This window comes from Desmodus rotundus, chromosome 7 (assembly GCF_022682495.2).
Source record: "Desmodus rotundus isolate HL8 chromosome 7, HLdesRot8A.1, whole genome shotgun sequence".
NCBI lineage: Eukaryota > Metazoa > Chordata > Mammalia > Chiroptera > Phyllostomidae > Desmodus > Desmodus rotundus.
The window spans coordinates 97,471,157-97,493,167 of NC_071393.1; the positions used below are offsets into that span (position 1 = coordinate 97,471,157).

The 22,011-nt window shown below is 49.7% G+C and overlaps 1 protein-coding gene across 2 annotated transcripts in view; it reads right to left on the bottom strand.

The window, feature by feature from the left end:
• Positions 1-1,075: 1,075 nt before the first annotated feature.
• ANP32A (acidic nuclear phosphoprotein 32 family member A) overlaps positions 1,076-22,011 on the bottom strand; it is a 37,624-nt gene continuing 16,688 nt past the window's right edge. For both annotated transcript variants that reach the window (XM_024567681.3, XM_024567680.4), the window contains exons 2-7: positions 9,011-9,160; positions 8,642-8,764; positions 6,018-6,216; positions 4,674-4,771; positions 2,574-2,637; positions 1,076-2,316 (exon numbers count right to left, since the gene is read on the bottom strand). In XM_024567681.3, the coding sequence (XP_024423449.1) occupies positions 2,255-2,316; positions 2,574-2,637; positions 4,674-4,771; positions 6,018-6,216; positions 8,642-8,764; positions 9,011-9,160 (696 nt within the window). In that variant the 3' untranslated portion in view covers positions 1,076-2,254. The remainder of the gene's footprint in view (positions 2,317-2,573; positions 2,638-4,673; positions 4,772-6,017; positions 6,217-8,641; positions 8,765-9,010; positions 9,161-22,011) is intronic.

Sequence of the window (22,011 nt, forward strand, 5' to 3'; positions counted from 1 at the left end):
GTCATCCATTTCCCTTTACACTTTATAGAATTTAATCCCATCTGTGTGGGTCAACTGATTCTTAAAACCCCCATAAAGGAAGCCAAGGCCAGAAAACCTCACAGCACTCCCGGGTTCTCTCACCAGCTGTGGGAGGCACAGAGCACACCTGCGTTGTTCATCCTCACAGCCCAGTGCTTTCCGCAGCACCGGGCCTCTAGGAGGCCACCACCCGGCCTGCTCATGCGGTCAGGGGGCGTCTCCAAAGAAGAGTGCAGAGTCCCAGGGGACCACCCAGAGGCTGGGGTGAGTCAGTCTCTCCTGAGAAGCACCTCACCTGCTGGAACTGCATAGGAACTAGGGCTCACAGAGGGGAAGGGTTCAAGGTTATAAGGCTGAGAATGAATGTGTGCACATGTATAAACCACCACAGAACATTAGTATAACCCTTCTGGAAGACATGGACCGGTGCACACAAGTCTCATAAAGGGCAACCTTTGGCCCAACGACACTACTGCTAAGCATTTGTTCTAAGAAATCCACGAAAAGTGTAGAGTAATGTCCACCGCAGTGGTGAGCTGGAAATAACCCGAACACCTCACCATTTGGTCAGGGGGAAGCAAGTCAGAGTAGTTAATGACCACTAGACAGCCTTTTTAGACGGGTTTTTGAAGACTCGTTAGAGGTAGAGAGAAGTTATCGTAATAATGGTTAAGTAAAAAAGGAACAAAGTTGCCTTATACACTCCTGAGGTTTTCAAACAACTTTTCTTTTTTACAGTCTTAACACCATGATGAAAAATATATTCAGAATAAGGTCAGGCCCCAACCTGGACTAACTTTTTGGTTTGTTTTGTTTAGCTTTTTAAAATCTTTATCACTTTACACATTTTCCCCCTCAGAAATGAAACTTTTAGTGAAAAAAGAAAAAAAAAAAAAAGCACACCACTGAGTCTTGCTTTGAGACCCAAAGTATCCAAACTTAGTATTGGGTCACATTTCCTACAAGAAAAGCTATTTTATCAGCTAGCAGGTTGTCTGGAATGCGTCTTAGAAAGACCAATGGCCTGCTGGACTCAAAGAAGCCATCCCAAAAAAATTGTATAAAAAGATTTATTGAAATTTATCAATGACAAACAGACATAAAACTCAAAAGTTTGGCTCTTCTGAGGGGGAGGAGAGAAATGGGTGCAGATGTTCTTTTGTACAGATGGAACACGGGCTAGGGAACAACACGTCACTTCCAAAGCAATCCAGAAGAGGGACATGAAAGCAAACCTGTACATTCACTAGGAATTTGCAGTCATTTCAGATTCCACTAGGTAAGAAAATACAATTTTGCGTTAGTTTTCCGTGCTCGGGTGTATGAAAACAGACAGACAGACAACCCAGCCGACATGCAGCAGCGTCTCCCGCACTTAGGTGTGTAAAAACGGTCTAAGCGCAGCAGCACACGTGGAAGAATTCTCTTGCCATTTTGTAAAACAAAGCGTTCTAATATCTTACAGAACGAGATAGGACAGTTCTTAAAAAAAATCTTTTAAAGAGGTTGACGTTTAAGGGTTTGCTTCTTCTCTTTTAATTATAATCACCAAATCCATTTTACTCTTAACTCCTAAGCCTGCTGCTTCAGCTCTCTGGCTCGTATCATAGCTCGTAAGAGTGACATCAGAGTCGTCTTTGTAGAACGAAGCCCACCACCATCTGTGAAGAGGGAAAGGGAATGAGAGACGGGGACTGTCCCCCAACCAGTGCCAAAATACGCCTTTAGGTTGCTATTTAAAACCAGGGCGTTGGTTGCCTCTAGCAGGCCGAAGAAATGCAGAAATCACGTGAACCAGAACAAGAGGTAAGATGCGGCTGGTGCTCAGCCCCTCCTGGGCTTTGAGAAACCAAACTGAGGCCAGCCATGGCCTTCCAACCAACTCAAAAGACTCAGGAAACACCAGGAAATGCAAGAGACCTCCAAACCGTCCTCTGAGAGTAAGGAACAAATGCTCACTTGGTGTGTACTCAGCTATTGCAATTACAGGGACAAAAACAGACACAAAAAAAAGTAGGGGAAAAAAATAAAGAGTGGCAGTAAAAATAGTATTTTATTCCACCCCCTCCCGCCCACCCTCTCCCCACAACCCCCAGTACACTTTTCCCCTCTCGTTCCCACAGCAACGTTACAATCAGAAAAAAATAAGTTTCGGGGGGCGGGATTTGGGGGGGGGGGGTACGGGTAAAAACAGTCAAATCACAATAGGAATTTTTCAAAATAGGTTATCCACTTAGTCATCGTCTTCTCCCTCATCTTCAGGTTCTCGTTTTCGCTTCTGACCCCTTTCTTCTTCTGGAAGAGTAAAGAAGAGGGATTTAGGTTAAACACTGGTCCTACCTCTAACAGACCCCCTGCTGGAAAATGGGACCATACATCTAGGAAGCTCTGCCATCCTGGGACTCTGAGGCAGAACATCTGCAAAGCCAGGCAGGCACCTGTGGCCTCAGATGGGCGTGTTCTGCCCATGGCCAGGTCCTCAAGGCCTACACAATCTACTGTCAACCGAAGGGGCCAGCTGCTACCAGCCAAGAGTAAAAGGGCTGTCATACCACCAAGATCTTCTTCATCTTCCTCATCGTCTACTTCCCCGTCGTTATAACCTTCTTCATCCTCCTAGGAGAGAAGATGCACACCATGCATCAGAGGTGCCTCTGGGTCCCAGACCTGCTGAGGAAGCCACTTTCCCTACACTGACCTCAAAGGACAGCCTCTCAGAGCCCACACCGGGACACACAGCCCAGGATGACTCTAAAGCAGACTTCTTTTGCATCAAGGACCCCTTTAAGACTCTAGAAAGCTTACCTTCCCCTAGGAAATACTCCTGTCACACATAATATGTGCAAAAAATGTCAGGGGGGTTGTGGGTTCCACCCCAGCTTAAGAACCCCTGACCTGAAGTCCCAACAGCTCGGGCAGCTTTCTAATCTGCCACCCTCTTAGGAGACCAAGTTCCTGGGCCGACTCTCTGTCACGGAAACTAGGCCATCCTTTCATCTGTCCTCAATCTGGTTTTGGCTTCAAGGGAAGACCCCAGTTTCAGCAAGCCCAGATTTGGTGGCCAAGTCCAACCTCACCCTACCTAGCCCGTACCCTCTTGCAGACTTGGACTGCTTGGAGGGGAGGATAAATTCAAGGACGTCACCCAGCTCCTTGAGATCCAGCAACATGTGTGACTTCAGTCTCAACACAGGACCCTTGCTTTGTGCTGTTCCTCATGTTAGATGCCAATTAAAGCTCTGTATGTTGAACACTTCTACTAATACATTAGGCAGCCTATTGTTTAAAAAGAAGCTGGTGATCGACTTCTTTTTGTCAAGGGATATACCCTTTTATAATGTCACAAAAGAGTTCCTTAATCAGTCTGTTTGCTGAGACTGTTTGTGTGTGTATAAGCTCTCCTTTACTGGAAGCTGGAAATCTGCAGATGGTCAATGAGATTATGCACACCACCCCCACCCCCACCCCTACATGCTGCAGCTCCTGTGACAGGAAGAGTAAAATGAAAAAAATCCATTAGTCAAAACTACTTACTGCCCTATCCTGGGGGGCCTGTTTTCCTAAGGGTTAGAGGGGAACCTAGCAGCCTACACCTGAGAGAAGAGAAACCCCACTGCAGACCAGGCAGGAACCAAGCCTATCTCACCAGCTCTTCCCGTCACTTGCACCCGCCTGCCTCCCTCGGCCTAGGCCGGACTGGCCCGGAGATCCTGCCCAAGTGGATCTGCATCTGCACGCTCCAGCCAGAGACAGAGGACAGGGAGAGAAGCCAGGTGCCTCGTCCAGGATGTGGTCATTTTAAACCAACTTCGCCAGGTCTAACTTTCGTAATCAGCAAGAGCTGTTGCAGAATTCTGAACAAACCGTGGAAAATGACTCTGGATCCATAGAGAGAGTCAGAACACCCAAACACAAAACCCAGCTCTCGGAGCCAGCATCTTGGAGAAGGGTGCGAAAGCCTGTAATAGTTAAGTGGTCAAACACCCTTTTTATGAGACACTGTCCTTCAGCATTTTATTTACAAATTATCCTCTTGCCAATCCAGTGAGTTGATCCCTTTTTACAATCTAGATGATTATTTCAGAGATGAAGAAACAGGCTCAGAAAGGTCAAGGAATTTGTCCAGGGACACACAGAGAAATCTCTGTGCTTATTACGTTCATGGACACATCACAGACCTTGTCGGAAAGTGGCACTGCTTCCACTGTGTGCACGAGCCCCATGTCACTCTGATTTGGGACCCAGTAGTGTCTTCTACTACCTATCAGTTCAAGGCCGTCTTTGATTTTCCTCAGTACACTGTAAGTGCTCAGCAAATCAACGTGTGAATGCAAAAAGGCAGTGATGGGACAGCATGCAGTAAAATCTAATTTTCACACAGAAACGAGGGCCAGCCTTAACCCAGCAGGTGAGGTCCCCTTTACCCCCTTCCTCTTTCCCTTACCCCTCCTAATCCAACGTCACAGCACTTGCTGCAAGTCTGGCCGCTCTCAAACCAACCCAATAAAAGGCCCTGAAATGGACCCATATCCCCAGCCAGGGCCTCCCAGCTGCTAAAGGCTGGTCACTGAGGCATTTAGAGGGACTGACTCAGAGGCACCAAGTAACAGGGAATCAGGGAGATGGTACCCGCACCCACCCCAGGCACTTACCTCTTCCTCTCCACTCACATCCTCCTCTTCACCTTCTTCTTCCTCTTCTTCATCCTCCTCGTCTTCCACTGCCTGAGCATCCTCATCATATTCTTCCTCTGCACAGTGGAAATGGGACAAGAACAGAACTGGTGGTGAGCTGGCTCCTCTCTCGCACAGCACAGCCTCCAGGCTGATGGGCCTGGCAGGGTGTGGTCCTCAGTGGGGAACCCGTGACCCTCACAACCCCACCCCGCCCAGGCCCAAAACCTGGATGACTCAAGGTGACTGGACACACCCTAAAGTGATCTGAAAGATAAGCACCCTAAAGTGGTCTGAACGTTAGACCGTCCTCCTCAAGTTTTACAAAAAAGAAAGATCTTTTGTGGAGGTCAAGACCACAGAGAAAGTTACAGGGCCTGGGAAAGCTGAGAAATCAATTCATTTAAGAAAGAGCATCTAGCCAAACTCCTTGCTTTAAAAGGGAGGTATGTAAGGCAGGGGGAAGAAGTGACTTGTTTAAGGTCACACATCAAATTAGTCTGAGCCTAGAAACCTGGTCTTAGGACGCCAGTCCTGGGTCCTTTATATTGTATCACTAAAGCAAACAAGGCGCATGAATATCTTACAAATTACTCCCATCTAACAAGGAAAAACGAAATATTGTGTCTGAATTAATTGGGCAAGTGTCTCCATTCTCAACTTTACTCTCGCCATGAAGACCTGCAGGGAGCCACACTGTGCTGGTGACATGGGAAAGGAAGAGGAGGTGACCTTTTCTCTTCCTTCCTGCAACCCCGGCTGCTCACCACACTGCCAGGGAGCCAACGTGCTACCTGTAGGCTCCACTGCCAGGGCCCCTGGGGCTCTGGGGTCCATACCCGTAGGTCCTGGACTGGTCCTGTGGGCTGCAGCCACCAGGGGGCCCCACAACCTCTCCAGCCCTCAGACTGAACTCCTAGAGGGGGAAGAGGACCCTCAGACCATACCCCACCTTCTATCCACTCACCCACTCCCTAGGAGTGTCCAAGTCTAGGGCCACACTAGGGAGACACTGTAGAATCTCATTCCCAGTGGGATTTTGGAAAGGGGGGGGGGAGTGAAGATTCACCTAGATGGTTTTTAAGGAATTACAGTACTATACAGTTAGAATCTCTGGATGCTTCTCTGGGGCTCATGTAGTTTTAGGAAAGTCAAGCGATTACATAACTAGGGACGCCAATAAACACTCCCCTCCACAGCTTTGGAAAGAGGTTTAAAGCCATACTCTTCAGCAGCCGGTGGGGGCCTCCCAACACCCAGGCCACCACTCCGTAAAACAGGGAGAACCCCAGGCCTTCCCTGGCCTTCCCCTCTGCCACCCACCATCCTCCTCATCCTCGTCGTCGTCCAGGCCCTCTACATAGCCCTCGGCGTCTGAGTCCGGGGCCTCCTTGTCGTCCCGGTCATAGCCATCGAGATATGTAAGTTGTGGGAGGAGCTTGAACACGTTTTCTCGGTAGTCATTCAGGTTGGTTACCTCACAATTGAAAAGGTCTAAGCTCTTGAGGTTTTCTAACTTCTTCTGCAAGCAGAGAAATAAAGTCAACAGTGAGTGACTTGTGGGAGGTAGGAGAGGAGATGGGGAAGGTGAGGGGGGTAAGGGGGAGACAACCCAGGGAAACAGGGAGGGATGTAGCGAGACAGTATGAAGGACAAGGCCACAGGTGGTAAAGGAACTCTGATTTGGTCCTGCTGAGCCACAATGTCCACCTAAGCATGTCACCCTTAGCTGATGGGCCTCAAGTACTTCACCTGGAAAATAAAGGGCTGGACTTTATCTTTGCATTCATCCAATGCAAATACTTTTATTCTGCAATGACAGCTTTTGCCTTCATAGTGGCCAGCATGAAATTAAGGTGGGTTTCTCTTGGAGCATGAAATAAGAATTTTGCTGCCTGCCCCTGTGACTAAGGGGCCAGAGGTGACATAAGTCAACAAACTAACTCCTGCTGTGAATCATAATAATTATAATCATAGGAGTCAACACAGTACTTCATGGATTAACTCGATTTGTTCTCAGAACCCCAATAAGGTAGAAATAATTATTGGTTCGTTTTACAAAGGAGGAAGTGGAGGGCAGAGAATTGGGGTTAATCAGGCAGCCCCGCTTCAGCAGCACCACTTCGGACCTCTCACTCTCCGCAACACCACCCATCCCAAAGCACAAGGAGACCGACGGAGGGCCCAGACTGTCTGTGGCACGCAGCACATTTGCTCTGCCAGAGCTTCGCCTAGAGGGCTCTGGCTCAACTCATTCCTGTTCGGTGTCTGCAGAAACTGAAGTCCAGAAACTGAAAGGGGCACACAGGTAACAGAGCTGCACCTGGACTTCCCACCTGACATGTCTTCAAGGCACAGGCACACAAACACCCTGTCCCAGGCCAAGTCCCTGTTCCAATGGGGCCAGGTCTAACTGGCCACTAATGTCACTGTCCTTCAGGGTCAATGCCAGGAACCAGGTTGCTCTCTCAAGAGCACATGACAGAGACCCGGTCATTCTCAGCAGAGTGTCCAGGGCAGGAAGGGAATCTGGGCTGTGATCTGGGTGGATGAGCCCAGCACCTCCAACCAAAGCAACTTCCCACCCTCTGGAGGTGAGTACAACACATCAGTCACACTGGTAACTAGGGAAAAGGAAGTTACAAAAATGTGTGTGGTCGGGCAGGAGGAGCACGGGTTGTGTGTGTGTGTGTGTGTGTGTGTGTGTGTGTGTGTGTGTGTGTGTCTACAGCTGATCTCTAATGGTGACTGATTCAGTCTGATCTCTAATGGGGACCCTCAGTCTCTCACTTCCCATACACACATATAGACCTTCAAGGATTTCACTTTGCAATGAAACTGACTTTCGGATATATCAAAATAGTTCTGCTTTCCCCTAGAAAATCAGCGAAAAACTTGAAAAGAAGTTCTATGGGGAGCATATTCTAGTGGTTGACCCCACGCCACAGATGGGCGAAGTCTGGGCTTGAAAAAGGAATGAGCTCCCTGTTCTGTCACTGGGCCCACCCACCAGACCCCCTTGAGCATCCATGGAAGGCAAGGAATGCTTTCTGGACGAGAACCCTGCAAACCCAAACTGAGGAACACCCCAGCATCCACCCTGTAAACTCAGAAGAGGGAATGCGGTAAACTTGGCAAAAGATCCTCAGGGCTTTCCCCTGATTCTAAGATGCATGGTTCATGAAGTGATTCTTAGGTGTCCATTTAGAGTAAGTGTGTTTATTTCATGTGGTAGGTGCTGCTCTCTTTCAGAAAGTCTGTTACTGAATCAGCGACACATCTTACAGGCAACCTCCTTAAAAATCAGGAGAACACCATCGCTCAGATGCTGCTCGTGTACAGATGGTCGTTCTGACCACGGTTTCCCCCTTCTGGCTAGTAAATCCCGAAGCTTGGGGTGTGTTCAGCGCAAGAGGCAGCGAGGACGGCCTCCACCAGGGTCCCAGACCACAAAGTTCTCGGCCAGCGCAGGGGGCCTGAGTCGGGGCCAGCACATCTCCCCCCTCTCAGCGGCACCAGCCTCGGGCCGGTGGCCCAGGAGGAAACAGGCTGGCCAGCTCCAGGAGCCACTGATTCCTGATGGACCCTCCCTCCCCAAAGAGGGACAAGAGCCTGAAGAAAGGACAGCTCCAGTTTCCACAGCAGACACTGCCTGGGGAAAAGCACTAGGCCAGAAATTGAGATCAGGGTCCTGCCCCTCTTCACCTTGACTGTGTGACCTTGGCCAACTTACTTAGCTTCTCTAGGCCTCAGTTTCTCTGCGGACGAAGCAGAAATAGTTGCGCAAACTCTATCTCACAGTACACAGTGATAGTTAAATGAAGTCAAAAAAGTAAGATAAGTGGGAAAAACAGAAGAGGTTATAAAAACTCAGAAGTAGTATTCCCTGATATCAATCCCTCCCACCTCCCGCCCTGTGGAGAGAGGGGAGGACCCAAATGACTCACCAGTGGCTCTATTGTGCTGAGGTCTTTAATTTTGTTGCCACTTAAATTTAGATGTGTGAGGTTCGGACACTTTTCTGCCAATACTTCCAGGCCCCCTGAGATTCTGTTATCGCTTAGTTCAAGCTAAACAAGGCAGAGAGGAGAAAGCAGAAACAACTCTTAAATGAAGGCTCTAGGCTCAGAGCCTCCCGGCAGACAACGGGGAAGGGAAAAAGTCATCTGGTGAAATCTTCGGTCTTGGAATCTTTGGGTGTGTCAGGCAGGCATCTGGTTTCACCTTTGATTATGCTTCCTAAACTGGGTGATGACCCTTCCTCCTCCCCACCCCACCTCTCTGCTTGAGAGCACACACACCTACATTCTACTTACCTTCTTAAGTTTGTTTAACTTTGGTAAATTTGCGACTGAGGTGAGGCCTACATTGATTGTACTTAAGAACTCCAGTTCTTCAAATTCATCTGTGAGGCCTTCGATTTTGCCTTCATTAGACCGACAGTTGTCCAGGACCAGCTCTTTCACCTGCAAAGGGAAGGGCTGTGTGAGTGGAGGCAAGGAATGGGGCTGAGGCGCAGGCAGGGCATTAGGCTTCCTTTGAGGACAGACAAACCCTGGAAGCAGTCCACCCTACATGAAAACAGCCCTTCTGGAGCACTGCACCACACATACGCATCCCGGTCTCTCTGCCCGGGTGGCTAGGTTGCGGTTAGCAGAGCTGCAGAACCAGGGGCTTGTCCAGATAGGAGGAGTGGCTGAATTGCCGAAGACAAATTCAATAAGCCCTGCCCAACCCACTGGCAAGGTTGGTGGTCTCATTCAATACCAAAGCCTCCAGATCCTAGCTCTACTGTTATTGGGGGTGTCCGTGCCTCACCCCACACCCATCATGGCCCTAGACCCACCCCGTCCTGAAGCCAGCTCCCTACTTCCCCTCAGCCCCTGCGGTCCCTTCACCTCCTTGTTCCTCCTTGTTCGTCACCTTCTTTCTGCTGGTGCACCTCCCCCTTGCTTGCTCTCACCCTGCCCTTGACACCAGTCAAAACCTGCCTACCTGGCCTGGAATTTGTCACCATGGTCACTGCTTGGCCTACCCCAGGGTAGGGAGAGCCAACTAGGGCTCCTCCAACTCTCTCTTCACTAGACCAGCACTGTCCCATACAACTTCCTGCGACGACAGAAACCTCTGCACTGTCCAGGAGGGGAGCCGCAAGCCACGTGTCCCCACTGAGCCCCTGCGCTGTGGCTGGTGACACCGAGGAACTGCACTTTAAACTTTATTTAGTTTTAGTTAAGTGTGAAGAGTCACATGTAGGCCACCACATCAACTGTCACGGCTCTCAACTTAGCCCCTCCCGGGGCCTGAGTAGACGTGGAAGGAGAGAGTGGAAATCCACAAACCAGGATGGACTCATATAACAAAATGCTGAGGTCGACAAAGTCCAAAAGTTGGTCTTTGGAGGCACCTCTGTGACTGTTCCCTGCCCAACTCTCTGGAGGCAGTTTCATCTTACTGGGGTTCTCAGATTCTCCTCTCTTGGGTTCCAAATCCTTATTTCTAATCAAATAGAAAGAACTGATAAAAAGCTACCCTCTCGTTAGGTTTTATATGTGGCTGAAGGCAGAACACCAGGCTTCTGTTCAGAGGAGCTCAGGAAGTGTAACCATGTTCTCAGGCCTACACTGACCCAGGGAGTCAACCAGGGAGGCCAGGGCCCTGGCTGGCCCTCCAGGCAGGTGCCCAGGGTTCCCTACTCCTGGCCCTGAGCAGCCTGGCAGGCACCTTAAAGGTGATCCCTCTTGGCTACACCTGGTGCTTGACACAGCATCCCATGCCTGCTCCCCGCAGCCCCCAGGGGCCATGCTGATTCCTGGGACTTCTACCCAGAGGCTCTCACTCTCACCCTCAGGTCACACGGTCCAAGTCCTTCTCAGTAGCAGTCCCACATTGTTGGAAGGATCATTCCTGCCCCACAGAGCCTTTTCTTCTCAGGGAGGAGCAGGTGGTCCTTCTAATCTGTCCCAGTCCAGGGCTGCCCTGACCCCTCCCGGCAGCAGGCCAACTGGCTTAGTTTTCCCCTGCAGGGCCCAGGGTGACAGTCTCGCCATGGTCTTCCAGGTGCCCCTCCCACTGGGGGCATCTCTGGGTTAAATGCCAACTTGAAGGAGCAGAACAGAACCCACAGCAGGCCTGTGGTGGCGCTCCTCAGTCCACTCTTGCTGGTTGGCAGACCAGGGGAGTGCAGGGCACATCTGGGACCCAGCGGCCTGCAGCTCAGCACAGGATAGTAGCAATTTGCAAGGAAAGGCATTAATTTCTCACAGCTAGGGAGCTCTGGGCCCAGACACCAGCGCCCACCTCTCCTTAGGCCTTTCCTGTCTTCTCCCACTCTCTCAGTCCCCAGGAAAGGACAGATGTCCAGCAAGCCACCTTCTCAAAGTCAGTGGCAAGAATTTCTGGGAATAAATCCTTTCCTAGGGCAGGAAATCAGTGTAGAGTCAGGAAGCCAGGCCTCAGGGGAGCTGAGCAGAGGGAGGGGATCAACAGCACTGTGGGAGGGAGGACCCTCCTTCAGTCTGCAGTAAGCACGGGAGTCACAGGGCCCACTGTTTTTTTTTTTAGTTACTGTTTCCTTGGAAGGCCCTGAGAGTTCTTTAAGCCCCACCAAAGAAAGGCAAATATGAGAAGGGATTCCAATCCAGATACCCTCAAAGATTTCAGACATGTGGTTTTTCTAACAGGGTGAAGGGTTTCTCCTCTTATGGCCATTTAGTCCAGGAGAAGGCCTCAGAGATGGGGGAGGCGGTGCTGGAGAGTCAAGGGAATTCCTCCTGGAAGTTGACCTCTTTCCCAGAGCAGCACAATGCTGCCCAGGAGTCCCCAAAGACAGAGAGGTCAGGTCCAGCACCGCACCCAAACAGGTGGCCCTCCCTCTCCGGACCAATATGCAAGTAACTACTACTGCTACCACTTTCATTAATAATAATCACGGGATCTTTCCTGAGCCCTCAGCAGGCACACTTTACCATGCTTTACTCCCGATGGCTCAGCTACCCTGCCCCTCCCAACATCTCCATGGGGCATTCAGCCATCTTACAGCCACATCAGAACCACCTACCTATGCTCGAGTGCCGGGAATGTGTCTACTGGACCAAGGTGGTCAGTGTTGGCTCCTGATGAGTTCTCTGACATTCCCAAACGTAGGGCACAGGCTTTCCCGGACTTCCAACTCAATCGGAAAAGCTGCCCTGATGGCCACCTGCTCCCCTGTAGCCCCACCAGCCGGTGGGGGCCTCTCCCACCTCTCCCAGCAGCTCGCACCCTGTTTACACTTCCTCAGTAACAAAAGCACAAAACCCAACCCAGCCCTCAAGCAGATGAGGCTGAAGTCAGGGAGAACGGATGCGGAGATCTCCCCAAGGGGCAAGGTGCTGCTTCCAATCACTGGGAAGGGGAGCCTGTGGTATGGTCTGCAGGACCTGCAAGGTCCCCGGGTTTCTGCAGTTTCTTCCCGGCGGGAATTCAGCACTGTTTGGGGTGAGATGAAAGAAGAGGGGCAAGGTCCAGGCTTAGACCCCAGGTTGATAATATCACCAAAAAGCCCAAACCACACTGGGGGAAATCCACTACTTTTTTGTGGGGTTATGTGTCACACTGGGGATGGCAGGTAAGCGGCTTGTGACATGTCTGAAATGGACCAAACAGGAGAAAACAAAAACACCAGCCCGATAGCTGAAGTCATTCTGCCCACCCCCTGCCTTCAACATTAGAGCTCCCTAACAGAGACAGGCTACTATGTTTCACACCCCCTGATTCGCCCCAATTTCCTTAAATCACTCTGAACTGTTGCAATTCCAACCTGCTTCCTCCTGTCTCTGCTTGGTGACCATGCTCTAAACCCTTGTGAAGAGAGCATCCCTTTGACAGCCAAGGAGTGTTCTGGGAAAGGGAGGGGAGGGGAGGGGAGAGAGAGGGAGGGAAGAGAGGTGGAGAAGAGGAGAGAGGAGAGGAGAAGAGAGAAAAGAAATTTAATGCCCATTTCCTCCTGCCAAATCCTGGGTGTGAGCTAAGTGTAAAGTTAAAATTAACCTAAAAATTTGTACTTTGGGTTTAAACTCACTCCCAACTCCACTGGCCATTTAAAAATATCTGCATGTGGTTACCTTCTCCAGTCCAACAACTGGGACAACACTGCTTCTGTCAGGAACTCTTCAAACCCCCCAACATCAAACCTACCCAGGATCCTATGCTTCGTGCCTTGTGCCAACACCCCAGAGAAGACTGAACATCCACACTCGGCCCCCCGGGAGATGTGAGCTGGGCACTGAGAAGTTCCCTAGAAGTCAGACTGCCAGGCTCCAGTATTTCCTGGAAAACCTGTTGCCAAAGCAAGAACGCAGCAGCCGCTTCTCACCAATGGGAGCAGAAAGGTCCTTGATCAACACAAACACACTGTTATCTGAGGAGCAAACCATTGGCTATTTCTAAACTATGAAATCATGTCTTTGTGGAGAGCTCCAACTTGACTATTCTCTGTGTTCCCACCACTGCAGTCCTGGTCACAGTCAAGTAAGTCCCTGTAAGCCCGCTCTGCTCCCAAATGGGGCTTCTGGGACAGCGGAGATATTGGACTACTGGGAATAGGGCTCGACTGGAGGCCAAGGACCCGGCTGGCTGGCTGAATGAACCCTGACTTTACCCCCAAGATCTTAGGTTCTGCCTCTGTAGACAGGGGATGGTACCTGTTTAACCTATAAAATGCAAACTCCAGCCTAAAAACATTCCTGGCTTCCTGCTGCCTGGGGGAGGGGGACTCCAAGTTCCTAAACTGACCTATAAGGCCTTCCACTATGAACCTCCCCCCACTTCCTCCAATCTCATTACTCTGGGGCCCCTCAATCGTTGCCCAAGGGCCCCTTCCCCAGGAGGCCTTCCCCCCACCCAGCTCTGGGCATCCCAGGGCACCAAGGGCAGCTGCCACATGAATCATTTAATCGTGTGATCCTCCTAGAGGTCAGGGACTGCCCTCCATAATCAGCCTAGTGAGTGGGGAGTGGACACTAGAACAACTACTTAACCCATGTCCTGTCTATGGTGCCAGGCTCAAGACTAGGTGCGGAGCATAGAGTGTAAGTCAAATCACCATGAAATTTACAATGTAACTGGTCCAAGACAAGCTGAGCGGCCCCTACCTTCCATAAGCAGCAGCCATGTTTTTCTGTATATCTGGTATCCCCGAGACAAGCACAAGCCCCTAGGAGGCAGGCCAACTGTGCACACTCCTGACCTGACCCAGTGCTCTGCCCACAAGATACCCCTCTCTCCAGACAGGGCACTCCTGCGACACTGTTCACCTAAGCAAACGCTGAGAGGACAGGAAGGCAACAGAGAGCGGGAGGTGTGGTGGCTGGCTAGGAGGGGACAGGCGGCTGGTAAACAACCACAGTCCAGTGTGCCAGGCAGTATGCCTGAGGCTGAAACTCCATTTTTTCAAATTCCTCCATCCCAGAGAGGACCTAGAAAGACCAGGAAAGGGGACACACTGTATCAAAGCCAGCATGGGCCACATCATTTGTAAGGCCCAGTGCAGAATGAAAATGTGAGGCCCCTTGCTCAAAAATTATGAAGAATTCCAAGGCAGTGACAGCAGTGCATTAAACCCGAGAGAGGAGGGCCTTCTAAGCATGGGCCCTGTGTGACTGCGCATGTCACGTGCCTGGGAAGTTGGCCCTGATTTAAGTGGACAGCTTGGGCCTAAAACAGAGCCCTCTGAAGGCCAGAACCAGAAAGCAGCTCTGGTGAGAACTGCTCTTCATTCCCCAGCACCTCCTGAGGCAAGGTGGAGAGGTGGACAGAAGGCAGGCTCTGGAGTCCAGACAAACCTGGCTCCAATCCACTCTCTCCCTTTGCTAGCTCACCTCACCTCTCCAGTGACTCGAGTGCCTATCACCTAGGGCTGGATTGAATGGCATAAGGTAGTCAGAGCATCTCCAGCTTTGGGAAAAAAACACTTTCCTCCCCCTGGATCCATAGTCACCTTTACTGCTGTGTCCCCTGTTGAGGGACAATAAGGGAAACAAAGGCAGGCCAGGAGATCGATCAGAGTCACCTCAGCTGTTTGCAAGGCGTCCTCACAGAATATACGAGGCCTCTTAATACTTTGGAGAATTAAGATGGTGTGCCCAGAACACACCCTTCTTGATTTTACACCCACACCTTGTTTTGATTGTTTTTCTCCACCAACCTCAACCCTTGATTTTGTTTTTTCACCGAGCAAGAATTCAATAAATATTTGTAGCTTTGGTTTCAACCTTGTCAGTCCCTGACCAATTTAGTTTTCAGGTTCCAGCCTTGCACAGAAAAGAAGACAAATCAAATTGACCCCGTGTTTTTTTGGTGCTCATGGGTTTTAAATAGGTCAGCGTTTAAATGGGCCATCCCCTGTCGCAGATTTCTAGCTGGAAGGCCAAACTGTTTGAGACATCAAGGCAGAGGGGAAATGGGCTTCTTCCCAAAGGTGTTCGATTAGAGTGATAAATGCTTCTGATTTTGTCATTTTAACCATAAAATCTAGTTTTGCTTCAGTCACAGTGTGATGAAACCTGCAAAAATCAGTGGGGTTCTACGGGAAAAGTCAGGCTCTGGGAGAAAAGTCAGACATTTCGAAAGCTAGAAAGGCCTTTGGGATCATCTGGGTCAGTGGCTTTTTGACCACAACCCACAGTAAAAGAAGTATGCTTATACCTTGACTCAGCACACACGTTTTCGTGTGCGTGTAGACATACACAGTGAATCAAAACCTACCCTGTTAAAATTACTCTTTTCTGTTACATTAAAAAAATTTTAAACATGCCCCATAGTTTGCAAAATGCTGGTCTAATTTGGCTCTCTTTTTCAAGAGTAAGAAACAAGGTCCAGAGCTGGCCCAGAGCCCAGGAACCCTGGGCTGGGTGATTCTCCTGCTGCATTGTGTGCACCGACCACCGTTCTCATCTGAGACCATGTCCCCAGTGGGAGACCTGGGATCATCCATGCAGCTTTCAGCTCCCGCTAACAGGAGGCTATTCTGCAGCCCTAATGGTAGCTAAGACTTGGGTGTCCACACCTCTTAAAGATCTTTTAAAATCTTAACTAAGGGGCAAGGCCCCACACTAGTTAAAAAAAAAAAAATCTCTCCAAGAAAAAAAGCATCGGAGTGTCTGGATTTCATCTGTTGCCTACAATAGAGCTCTGGAGGCACGGGTGGAAGCACATGGCCACGGGAAGTCGGTGACGCCATCCTTATTATTTTAGGGAACCACGCACCGCAAGCCTGAGTGCGCTGCACCAGTGGTAATTAAGCTGTCGCTGGACAGGCTAATAGGCTGCGAGCTGGCTGGGGGAGGGCTTGCATTAACATAAACCCTGTGACTGGCTTCCCTTGCCACCTGGAACCAGCTTCCTGCCTCCTCTGGTGGGTGTAGGGAGGACGTGGTGTCCGTCTCACCAAGACAGAGGAGCGGGTTCCACTGCAGATGCTTCCTCTAGCCAGAAGGAACTCAGGGCAGTAACCACCCCAGGACTGGCCCCAGCGCGTGTGGGACCTGTGGCCTGGGCCTATTTAGCTTGTGAATTTTAGTCTGGGACTCTCCCCCTCATGTTACACCTTTGCTTTCCTCCCCTTGACCAGCATCCCTCCCTTCCACAGCCAGTCTACTTCACTTCAAGGGCTTGTCAGTTCCACACCTTGCAGGAAGCTTTCCCTGATTGCCCACCCTGCCCTAGCACTGCCTGATTTAAGAGCATGTGAAGGAAAGAATTCTCAAGCAGGGGAAAGTAAGCCCAGAAGGCTGGCTGGGAGTCAGGAAGTGGGGAGCAGTTCAGAGAGGGAGAGGGATGAAGCTTTGGCACGGGTAAATGACATGATCAACTGAAAAATCTAGCAGGCTGCATCGTTGAAGTGGTTGCCCCTTTCTACCTTCCGTAGGTGCTGGAAGGTCTGAAGAAGCAGGAGTTGGAAGCACAGTCCAGTGAAGACACTGGTCCCAGCAGATGGCGTGTGAATGGTGACCAGGAGAAGGAAAGGGGGACAGAAGCAAGGAGGCACAGTGCAAAGGACATTTGTCAAGCAGTCAGACCTGGACTCTGGTGCCCATTTTGCCACTAACTTGCTGTGGGCCCTGACGAAGTCATGCCCACTCTCTGGGCTTCTAGCGGTCCCCTAATCCACAATACTGAACCGCGGGGTCTGAGTGCAGAGATGCCGTTCCTCTGATTCCCAAATTCTGCAGTTCACATGTCAGTCACTATTCCCCAAGAGTAGGTGGGAGACTTCATGGGCTAAGAAGTCCAGGACCCATCGCTACGGGATGCCAGAAAGGAAATCCAGGACACAGGGCAATTATCCCGATAATTACTGAAATGTGAAAGTCAATCATGCAGTCTCTTGAAACACACCTGAATCACAAAAACAACCCCCAGAGGCCTGAGGTGGTGGGTCCCAAACGTGGAAGTGTGGCCTCCTCCCGTGTGGTGTCGGTCACCTCACAAGGCAGCAGAGAGAGGCACTCCACTGGCAGGGGCTATTCCCTGCTCAACAACCCTGCAGTTCATAAAGAAGAAAAAGGAAAAAACCCTACACCATCCACAATGACCTCATTAAAGAGCCACAGCACTGGCCCCATGCAACAGAAAAGCCAGGAGGAGACTGAAGAGGAAGGCCTGGAGAGCAGGGGCGGGGTAAATCCTGGCCAATCTTCCTAAAACACTGCTCTGAGTGGCTGATTGTGGCTCATCACTCCCTTTCCCAAAGCCTTTAATGGCCGTGGGGATCAAGTGCAAATCCAGAGGGATTTCTAGCCCTCCAACCAGCAATGCCCCCCGACCAGTGCCCATGCTCCCTCCAATGGTACTCTGTGTCCACCTCACCCCCCTGCCAGGCTCCCTGACCTGCTGCAAACACAGGGATACCACCTGGAATTTGTTCCCCATGTGACAGTTTAAAAAGTGCTTCCCCAGGCATCATCTCATTTACCTCTGTCCACAGACAACTGGAATTCTACCCACCTCATCCCTCCCAGGGAAACTGTCCCTGTCCACCAGGACCCTCTGAGAGCTGCTGCTCAGCCACAGGGCTTCTGGCAGTCTTTACTCCTACTGTCTCTCCTTCAAACACAGCCTTGCTGAGGTCCGAGGCCTCAGTGTCCACCTGGTGCTCTGCCCAGAGGGGCTGGCTTTCAGTAAACACAGGTCACTCAAGCTGGAGGAGGGGAAGGAGTGGGGGCGGGCAAAAGCCAACCCCTTATTCACTTTCTGAAGCAAAGTGCCTCACTAACTCCACTCTTGGGCAAGTCAACAAAAATAGTTTTGAAATGGTTTCCCAGGCCTCTGTCCCTGGTGACTGAGATACCACTGATGTTGGCTCCGAAAAGCAGATTCAAGGATTTAAGTGTGGCTGGGCCGGGGCAGCTTGTGGACAGCTGGGGTTATCTGCTGCAGAGACCCCCACCAGAGTCCTTGGGTCAGCAGGGTCTGAAAAGGGGGCACAGCCCAGGGTCTCTGCCATGAGTGTGGTACAGACCTTGCCAAGTACTCACTCCCTGTGGGTCCCTGAGTGAAAGAATAGCCTACAAATCAAAAGTTAATTCATTTCCTCAGTTCTACTCCTCAGAGATCCATGAGCTAGTCGTTAAAAACTTCTGTGCAGCCCAGCCCACCACGATAATCCACCTAAGATACCACACCACTCAGACTTGGAGGCCGAGACACTTTCCACAGCCTCAGAGTGAGGCCTCTGCTGAATTTCCAACTAGCTTTTTAAAAACGCTTCCGAGAATTAAGGGACCCCATCTAGTTTCTCGGGCAACTGAACAACCCAGTGATTCACTTAAGGTCAGAGCTAGTCCACTGTGGAATCAAACCTTGGGCCCGTCTCAATTCTCCAAACTTAGTGCTCACTCCCCTAAGTTACAGGCCTCTCCATAGTGAATTTCTTAAAGCGAAAGGAAACAGAGGAGGAAAAAGAAAACAGCTGTCAGAAAAAGAGCCCCAATGCGTGAACTTGGTTTCCTCCCTGCCTCCACACTTAATCCATGGAGCTGGCGTGCAGAACAAGGAGGAAAGGCTGAGTGGCCTCAGAGATGAAACCCTCGACCTCAGCCTCCTTCCTTGCCACCTCTACCCAAAATGACAGTGGCATTGACAGTGACAGAAACAGAGCAAACACCGCTGCACTTAGGCCCTAGTGTCCAACCACTAATCAGAAACCGCTGATTTGGGCAAAAATGGAAACCAATCATGCAAAAGGACCTAAGGCTAGAGGTTGACAGTTCCTTCTGTCCAAGGCCAATAAACAAATCAGCCAACGGTCACACATAAGAAGCAATTTAACCTCAGTTCTTTCTCCCCTTCGAGACATTCTCTACGTGCAACCTGCCTAAGTCTGTAAATTAAACGCTTATGGTCAAAGTATTGGAGATGGAAGTGTAAGAAATGCTAAAAAGTAAATGTCAGTTCCATGCATCTAGTAACTGCAAGGGGAAAAATGGAAAGCAATGGAGTGAGAGAGCACAAGGAAGGAATGGAGAAGTGAGGGGGCTGCCGGAAGGAAGGAGAGAAGAATGATACAGGGGAGAAAGAAGGAGAGACAGGCAGACCTAAGAAAAGACACAGGCAGTCAAGAAGAGCGAAGAAAGGAGGAAGTTACGAGATTTATAGGTTTTGCGTTACTTCCCAAGTTCCACCCTCTTCACCTGCATTTTGGTGGTAGAACTTTACCTATCTTCACTGTTTTTTAAAAATACAATTTGTCATTCACTGATCTACAATTGCTTTAATCTCCAAAAGCTAAAAACTAAAAACTTTACCATCTTTCGAATTCTTCAAGAGTCAGGGAAGGGCTCGACAACTGGAGACACTGTAAAAAAGAATCTAATGATATCGGTGTTCACCAGAAGCTCATGAAGGAGACCCCTGCCAAGGCAGGCAACACAGACGAGGCCAGCCTGGGCCGTGCTGACGGAAACAAGTGGGATGGACACAACGCTACTGCCTCAGGGTCCCAAAACACTCTGCCCTAGTCGTACCAAACCTCAAATTCTGAACCTTCAAGCAGAACAAACTCGAGGAAGGCAACCAGAGTGGGAAGGCAGCTGCAAACTGACACGGGAGGAGCAACGGAAGGACTGGAGACGTTAGGCTGCAGGGCGGGGAGAACCATGACAGCTGTCTCTCTCCAACTATGTGAGGAGTGTCATATACAAATAGAGTACCTTTGCTCTGTGCTCCTTGGTGGCTCAAGAGCCAAGATCAGTGTGTGAGAATTACAAAGAGGTAGTTTGGGGCCCAAAATAAAATATAAGAGGTATTTAAATTATTACATTTTCCCACAAAAGAATGGCTGCTCTGAAAAAAAGAAAGAAAGAAAGAAAAAAAATTAGTGAGCTTCTTGTCCCTGTAAAGTGCTGGGATTGGAGGCTACTAAGTGACTGTATGCAAAGAACTTTCCAAATAAACAGTGCCGAGTGATTATTAAATGAGTAATACTGTATGACGAGGCAATGCAAAGAAATAAGCCTTGGGTCTTTCCTTCTCTTACAATGCCGTGATCTAATTCTTTCCTCTTTAAAGACGTGTATTTATTTAGGCCACAGGCTCCCTCTATTCATTCAACAATATTTACAGTATCTATTAGATGCTGAGCACCCGTGCTAGGCATTAGAGCTATAGCAGTAAACAAAACTAGGTGCCTGGCTTCCCGGGTTTACAGTCTAGTTGGGGGAGCAAGATAATAAACTAATAAATGTATACAGCTGTACATAAAAAATATATATATGTGCTACCAAGAAAAAAGGGGAGGACAGCCAACAGTAACAAGGGACACTACTTTAGAAAGGGTGGCCAGGGAAAGCCTATTCAAAGTTGAGCTTTCAGTGGGGAGTTGAAGCCAAGTAAGAGCCACAGCACTGGCCCCATGCAACAGAAAAGCCAGGAGGAGACTGAAGAGGAAGGCCTGGAGAGCGGGGGCGGGGTAAATCCTGGCCAATCTTCCTAAAACACTGCTCTGAGTGGCTGATTGTGGCCCCAAGGAGGAGCCTTCTGGGCGGAGGGAAAGGCAAGGCAGAGATCCTGAGAGTGGGGAGTGTGCCTGGCCCTTCTGGGGAATAGCTAAGAGGGCAAGTGGCAACAACAGTTTGTGGAAGAAAGGAAGGAAAGGGAGTGGTGGTTTGAGAATGGGGTGGGAAGAAGGCAGCTGTCTCTCATGCATTTGGAACAACTGCTATGACAGTGGGTAGGGTGGTGAGTTTCACTGGCTATGAAATTAGCATTGTTTGGACCACAGCAAAAAGGGTAAAATTTGGACCACAGCAAAAAGGGTAAAATCTAAGTCCCAACCATAACCTGGGATTCCCCTTGCCCTTCCTTAAAGGAAAAGAAAAGCAGCTTGATTCAGGATTGCGCTCACCCAATGTTTCCAGGGAGAAATGGGCCACACCGCTGGGAAATTTCCTATGGCAGAATGTTGATTATGAGTGTTTGGGTGCACGTATAGTAGTCAGAAAAATCTGGTTTGGCCCTGGAATTTACCACTTAGGAACTGTGAATTTGGTTAAGACTTCACCGAGACTCAGTTTCCTCATCTGTAAAATGGAGAGAACTCTTATTAATCCCATGGTCTCCGTGAGATCAGAGGAGGTAAACTGCTATCTTGGAGGGGGCAGGGGAGAAATTTTACTAGTAAGTTTCTCACCAAAGACTTTACACCCCAGAAAGCAGAGAGAGGTGTTATGCAGCTCTGATTCCCCCACACTGCCTTGCATGTAGCTTTCAATAAATGTTTGCTGAACTGAAAAGCATTAAAAATAATCTGGGAAAACATTCTGTCATTTTTTTCTTCCTATGAAACTGCAGTTTGCAAGAACACCCCAGAACAGTCTCTCTCCACTGTAATCTTTCACTTTGGGGGAAGAACCAACTGAGTCACATCGGGGCAGGGTTCTCAGAGGATAAAGTCCCAGGAATGGGGACAGGAACAAGGCCTGTCACCTCTGCAGAAGGCTCCTTGTTCTTTGTACCACCCCAGACTTTCTCAAACAGCCTGAGCTGATCCAGGTCCCAGTCATCAAAGGAAGGGACTATCCACCATCCTAGGACAGGATCACGGTCTCCTGAAAAAGCCCACAAACGCCAGAGGCACACAGTATACCAACATGTACAACACTCCACATCCCCGATCTAATCCAATTGATGCAATGTAGGGGTCTAATCCAATTGCCCAGTTAAGTGGAAGTACTGGTCCAAAGTCACTTCTGTTATTTAGAAAAAATTATTTTAAAAAGTAACACTTGCATTCTCATGGTTTCAAAATCCAAAAGTACAAAATAAAGTTAATTCTCCC